General features: G+C 44.9%; 1 protein-coding gene across 3 annotated transcripts in view; it reads right to left on the bottom strand.

Moving 5' to 3' along the window:
- The window catches only part of Bcl2 (BCL2 apoptosis regulator), a 171284-nt gene extending 165677 nt beyond the window's left edge, over nt 1-5607 (bottom strand). The window contains exon 1 of one of the 3 annotated variants that reach the window (XM_027417861.2): nt 3831-5596. In XM_027417861.2, coding sequence (XP_027273662.1) covers nt 3831-4592 — 762 coding nt within the window. In that variant the 5' untranslated portion in view covers nt 4593-5596. Of the gene's footprint in view, nt 1-3830 lie in introns of all 3 variants that reach the window. The other 2 variants (XM_027417862.2, XM_027417863.2) reach the window with 2 other exon arrangements.
- Between the last annotated feature and the right edge of the window lie 393 nt (nt 5608-6000).

A 6000-nucleotide genomic window follows, 5' to 3' on the forward strand; every position in this document is an offset into this window, starting at 1 on the left:
GTAATGCACTCGGAGAGCCGCCCATGCTATTGCTTGTGTGGATTTATCATCCCTCCAAGACACAAAACAGGACAAGGACAAGAAGGAGACTTACAAAAGAAAAAGAAAAAAAGAATGACAAGAATTTGGCTTGCCTTTCCCTCCTTTCTCTGTGGATTTCTGTTATGTGCTAGGTATATGTAGCCTGTGGAGTTGAAACAATATGACATGCACCAGTTCAATCAAGGGTTGTTAAAATAAGCAATCTTTTCTTTTTTGAAAACACAACTAAAAGAATAGGGCACACAAAAGAAATGTTTTCCATGGATGCTAACTAGCAACAAAAACTCCGACACAGAAAAGAGAATTGAGTGAACTAAAAACTTGTCTGAAGTTCCAGAAACATAATCACTCAAGAGCACATGACCAAAAACTCTAAGACCAATAACATTGTTTTTTTTTTTTCTACAAAATAAATTATTGAAAGTGGTCACGGGATTTCTAGCAGATAGAGATACACAGTTTCCCAAGGAAAGTTCATCAGGGGATGTATTATTTAAGACTGGATCATCATAATGCTATTTTTAATCCTATCATTTTGCTGCCAAAACTGGCCATGGCAGCTGACACGGGCCACTAGAAAAATGATGTTCTTTCATGTAGATCATCCACTGTCATGAGAATGGTAATGCTTTCCAGTTAGTCAAATGTTTTGGTGGGTGTGAACTGTATTCAGAAAGGGGGAACTATGTGCTAACTACCTAATAAAAAGGAAGCTGGCCTCTACTGGGCACATAGAAATGAGTTTCCCTTTAGTTGAAGAAGAAAAGCTATCTCACTTAAACGAGGCCAAAAATGCCAATACACACTCATAACCAGCATGAAAAACATTCTTGAGAGTAGAATTGTGTCTATTTAATGTTTCTCTCGCCTTTATTCTCGGCTTCTTCTGGGGGTCAAATTGCTGTAGTGCACATTTGTGAAGCATGATTCTAGGCAACATTCTAACCTGAAGGCCACCAGAAAGAGGGCTATAGAATCTGTCACAGGATGATCCTTCAAAATAAGAAGCAACATACAAACAAAAACTCCACCCACATCCAGAAAGAATCAAGCATGGTAGCCAGCAGCTCTGACTTTAATGTACAGAGAAACCAAAGATTATACCCCAGTGGCACTAGAGTGAAGGTGAGTCTCTGTCCAAGAAGGTCCCAGATGACTGATCTGTAGGGTCTCAGACATTTTCTAGAATTGCTGCTGTCTCCCTATTCTAGCTTTCTTGCCTTTCTCTGGACAGCACACAAGCCCTTATGCAGGCCTAGGGATAAGCCATACTCTGCCTTGTTCCCAATTATTTCTTTATTCTCTGTTAAATTTGCAGATTCTGGGACTCTCTATTAGGAGCTGGCCATTCCAAAGGCTGTTTTCTTTGTAATAAAACATGGGACACAGTCTTCCCCAGCCTTGGAGTACTCTGCCTTTGAAGCAGAAGACAAGAGTGATTTCACGTTTAAAGCTCCAAGTGTCCTATATATTTCTATAGATGAGTTGCTCCACCGACCATGGGGAATTATTCCCACCATTCACGTCATTTTCTCACATCAAGAAAATAAACTCTCTGCTGAAACTTAGATAAAATACTCTGTTATTAAAAGTCACTATAATGTGCAACATACTGGAGATACTATCCTGACTAACATACAGTTAAAGAGAAATCTATACACCAAATGCCTAAAATAAACATTTAAATTACTAAGACATATTTGAGACCGCAGGCTGATAGACCAATCACTAAGAACTCTCAAATACTACCACTTTGATTCCAAAGTGTTTACATATGATTCTATTTTCTGCTTCATACTCTTTCTTGTCAATTCCTTTCTTTTCCTGCACCATCATCCATTTATGGGCTGTTCTGAAAACTATTAGACAATTTTTTATTTACCATCAGCCATTTGTGGTTCTCTATGACTTATGGTTTTTATCATCTCTTCCAGCATGCCATTGCGGTTCGGCTTCATAACATGAAGCCTATGCATTTATCAACCTCAGATACCTGCTGACCACAAAGATAGGCCCTGCAACAAAAACTTGATGACGAACACAGGAAAAAGAGATGCCTCATTTAAAAAGAAACCTCAGTGGTCTGCCTTGTCAACATATTGCAACCCGACAACAGAGGTCAAGTTGTATCTGAAGTTCCATCAGAAACATATGGTCCCATTTCCCACATTTTTATCAACCTGATAGTGAATACCACACACTTACTGCCTTGGATTTCCTTCAAGTAGGAAGAAACAAATTTATATTTTTTCATAAAAATATGAAATAATAAAACTATTAAATTGTTTTACTTTGGCTTTAAAATGATTCTTCTGGAGCTTGAAGTCCCCAACTCTGAATAAAGTGGCTAAAAAAAATCAGCCCACCTACTTAACGGAACATCTAACAAAATTAGTTTCCATCCTTCAGCCAATTCTCCCAGCCTCTCTAACAATCTGATCATGTGGGATGTCAACAAACAAGCAATTCACAGGGAGCATGTGAATTTCAGGCATGTAAGCTCGGGCATTTGAATTAATTTTACTTTTAAACCTTGAATAGTGCCATCAATATTTTGTCAACTTTGGCCAAATAAGATCAGATGTTCACATCAATCATCTATTTTTCTTGGCTTTTTTTCTTTTTGGGGTCCATAAATATTAGATTTATAAATAAAGATTGCAAACATCTTGCAATCTGTAGTAAAAACATAATGTGTTTCTAGACATTTGATTCACATGTGGTCAATTATAGACTTTTTGTTCCTGTTAGGTGCTATAAAAAATTAGTCATTCTTTTGAGACTATCCAAAGCAGGACTAAAATAAAAACCCTTTTCATTAAAACAAAGTCTTTAAAAAAATGTCAGACAATAATTATTGCTTTTTTATAACTTAATTATTTTAGGTATAACACGCCTTGAGTCTGCTCCCCATCCCCCAAAGAACCAGGAAAAGCTGAAATCTCATGGTAAAATAATAGAAGTTTGATCTCCCAAGATACCAGAAAACTATCACCCCACAGATGCTCATCAAAGCTATGGATACTAATCGTTTCAACTTAATCAGGGCCAGACACTCTACAGCTACATGTTACCTAAATGCAAATCCATTCAGCAGTGGAGATCGTAAAATAATGTAGACTGTAGGTATAGATAAGTAAAGGACATTAAAGGGGATGTAAACTTCTGAATCTTGCATGAGTTACAGAACACAGTCTGGAGCCCCTGCAAACTCACGATGGAACAGAGCATTCACAGTCTGTTCTTCAATGTACACACACAGCATGCCTTTTTTTACAAGCTTAGCTATGATTTTCAGGAAAGGGGGCTGTATTGTTTTTCTTTGGGAAAATGTTCCCAAGTGAGTCAGAAAAGGTATGCCTGCGTCCTCTGGTGGAGCCTATTTGTCTAGTTGGACCTTGTCAGTTATTAGTCCAACAGAGTAGCCTAAGATGCAGAGAAAGCTGGAGGTCTGGTTCCTACCCAGGAACCAGAACATCTGCAACAAGCTACTCAGACTTCAAGTAACTCTGGGACTCACTGGAGGGATACCATTTATCTTCAGATCCTACTGGATCAAAAATACTGGACCTTTGCTCTTTTACAGCCTGCAGGCAGGAGCTAGCACAGTATTGGCAGGGTGTGATCTGACCAGAGAAAGGGACTGGGACGGGGAGCAAAGCTACAAACTGGATTTTCATTCATTGGCTCATGGCTCATTTTGACCCAGGATCCACTAAGTCCCCAGCCTCTCTGCATCTTGGCTTTGAGAGCAAAGCCCAGACTCATTCAGTCAGACATGCACCTACCCAGCCTCCGTTATCCTGGATCCAGGTGTGCAGATGCCGGTTCAGGTACTCGGTCATCCACAGGGCGATGTTGTCCACCAGGGGTGACATCTCCCTGTTGACGCTCTCCACACACATGACCCCACCGAACTCAAAGAAGGCCACAATCCTCCCCCAGTTCACCCCATCCCTGAAGAGTTCCTCCACCACCGTAGCAAAGCGTCCCCTCGCGGTGAAGGGCGTCAGGTGCAGCTGACTGGACATCTCCGCGAAGTCGCGACGGTAGCGACGGGAGAAGTCATCCCCAGCCCGGCGGAGGGTCAGGTGGACCACAGGTGGCACGGGGCTAAGGGTAGGCCCAGTGGTGGCGACTATGGGCCTTAGTGGCGATGTCCTGGCAGCCATGTCCCGGTGCACAGCGGGCGTTGGGTTGCTCTCAGGCTGGAAGGAGAAGATGCCAGGGGTGGGGGCGGCGCCCAGGGGCGCGGCGTCCACATCTCCCACATCCCACTCGTAGCCCCTCTGTGACAGCTTATAATGGATGTACTTCATCACGATCTCTCGGTTATCATACCCTGTTCTCCCAGCTTGAGCCATCCTTCCCCGAAAAAAAGCTGCAGGTATATCAACAGCACTTCTCGTCCTGACTCCCGCCCCACAGCCCCAAAAGAAAAAAAAATAGTTATAATCCAGCTCTTTTATTGGATGTGCTTTTGCATTCCTGGATGAGGGGGTGTCTTCAGTTACGCGGAACACTTGATTCTGGTGTTTCCCCCTTGGCATTAGATGCAGGAAATTTTTATTCAAATTCCTTTCGGTTCTTTATTTCACGAGGCACATTATTTATTAAGCTTTGTTAATATCAGTCTACTTACTCCGCAATGCTGAAAGGTGAGGGGAGGGACGACTTGGCAAGTTAAAAACAGGTGTGTTCTTTATATACTCAGGGGAGGAAGGGCATATCCGCTACAAGTTACACACTAAAGAGACTGCATTAAACTGTTTGGAAATTAAATTTGCTCGAATGTATTTAAAGAAAAAAATCAAATGCGTCCGTTGAAAGTTAAACTAAACCAAATTCCTGTGCAAAAAACTTACTTATTTTTAAAGGACAGCATGATCTTCTGTCAAGTTTCCCCCTCTTTTTTTGTTTTGCTTTTTGGTAAAACCCAAACAAATATATAAGGCAACGACACCATCGATCTTCAGAAGTCTCCTGGTATAAGCTTCTTTGAAACTTGCAATGAGGAGGAGGTGGGGGAGAGCTAGGTAGAGTAAAATCAGGAGGGTTTCCAGATTGCGTCCCGTCCCCACGGTTTGGCTTCACTGAAAATGTCAATCCGTAGGAATCCCAACCGGAGATCTCAAGAGCACGACAGAGGGGCCGGAAAGGCAGCGGCGGCGGCAGATGAATTACAATTTTCAGTCCAGCATTTGAAGAAGTCCTGTGATTTCCCCCGCTTCTCGGCAATTTACACTCGCACACACACGCTCGAGCGCAGGCATGGATCCGTCTCCACTGGATTGCTTAAGCCCTCCACGGCAGAGACACGCGAGGGGGACGATGAAAGAGAGGGGGGGGGGGACAGGGACAAAAATCCTCTTCTGATTAAACTCCAAAAGGCCAATGCGTTTTCCGAAAAAAATGGGGTGGGGGGGAGCAGCTTGATAAATGCAGGCAGGGACGCGCCGGGGCCGCCGGGTGCCGAGCGAGCAGCCCGCGCGCTGTGTGTGGTGCGCTGCGGGAGAAGAAGGTGGTGGGGGAGGGTTTAGCCCCCCCTTCTTTTTCCTAAAAAGGATGACTGCTACGAAGTTCCCCCCCCCCGGCCCCCTCTTCCGCTGCACCCCACCGGCGCACCCCGCCTCCGGGCTGCGCACCCTTTCTCCTCCTGGGCTCCGTGCGGTGCTGGCGGCCGCGTCCTCCGGCTCACGCGGCGCAGCCGGCTCGGCGGTGACGGCTGCGGCCGGGAGGGCCCGGGCACCTCGGTGGTGGCGGCGGCTGCTCGGCGGGGACCCGGACGCAGGGCGGGAGGGCGGTCCGGGGAGGAAGGGGGCGGGCGCGGGGCTGGGGGCCCGGCCTCTTACTTCATTCTCCGCCGGAGCGCCTGGTTTCCTGTAGTACGTCATGTTCATTCAAAAAAAGAAGAAAGAAAGAGCCCTCCTCTGAGCGCCCGCCTGCCGCCTCCGCCCG

Source organism: Cricetulus griseus, chromosome 5 (genome assembly GCF_003668045.3).
Source record: "Cricetulus griseus strain 17A/GY chromosome 5, alternate assembly CriGri-PICRH-1.0, whole genome shotgun sequence".
NCBI lineage: Eukaryota > Metazoa > Chordata > Mammalia > Rodentia > Cricetidae > Cricetulus > Cricetulus griseus.